Source organism: Penaeus monodon, chromosome 23 (genome assembly GCF_015228065.2).
Source record: "Penaeus monodon isolate SGIC_2016 chromosome 23, NSTDA_Pmon_1, whole genome shotgun sequence".
Classification (NCBI taxonomy): Eukaryota; Metazoa; Arthropoda; class Malacostraca; order Decapoda; family Penaeidae; genus Penaeus; species Penaeus monodon.
The window spans coordinates 39,845,945-39,846,575 of record NC_051408.1 but is presented as its reverse complement, the minus strand read 5'-3'; the positions used below and the strand labels follow the sequence as shown (position 1 = coordinate 39,846,575).

General features: G+C 39.5%; 1 protein-coding gene across 1 annotated transcript in view; it reads right to left on the bottom strand.

The window, feature by feature from the left end:
* Positions 1 to 350: 350 nt before the first annotated feature.
* LOC119588290 (glycine-rich cell wall structural protein 1.8-like) overlaps positions 351 to 631 on the bottom strand; it is a gene marked incomplete in the record, with an annotated part of 864 nt that continues 583 nt past the window's right edge. The window contains 1 exon segment of the mRNA XM_037936984.1: positions 351 to 619. Within this exon segment, the coding sequence (XP_037792912.1) occupies positions 472 to 619 (148 nt within the window).

Sequence of the window (631 nt, the reverse complement as noted above, 5' to 3'; positions counted from 1 at the left end):
ATTCATGTCATAACATACGTTCTTTCTTTCTAATTATTCGTGTCGCATGCTGCGTATCGTGGAACTATGTAATTGCCTTGCTTTGTATATATTCAATAAGAACATTTTTTTGATTGGATAGTTCTGACAGCAGAGTATGCTAATTGACATTTGTGCATTGGTTAGAGTACAAAGCATCAGCAAAGCATTAGAAGGAATGTATTGGCTCAACAATTTGATATGTATAGTAATGTTTAAGTTCAATACACTAACAAAGTTTCAATATCAATCTAATTATCATTAATGTTTTAACTATCACCATTATCTTTTAGAACATTTTTTACTTTACTTAGAACAGAAAAAAAACTTCGTGTTTGAATTTCCTTTTATTCGTATTCAACAATTGCAATACTAATGTGGCATTCCTTTTTTGTATTTAGTAACGTCTTTGGAAACCAGCTCATTTACGAGAAAAACACTTTACTAGCCGCTTCAACCGCCGTATCCTCCACCGGTGGAAATAGCATTAGACCCGTGGCCGCTGCCCCCGCCTGAGGGAAGGCTGCCAACACCAACCAGCTGTGCCCGGACAACGCTGGCACCGCTGGATCTGCCGTGGCCGCCTCGAGAGCCACCTCCGCTGGAGCCATAA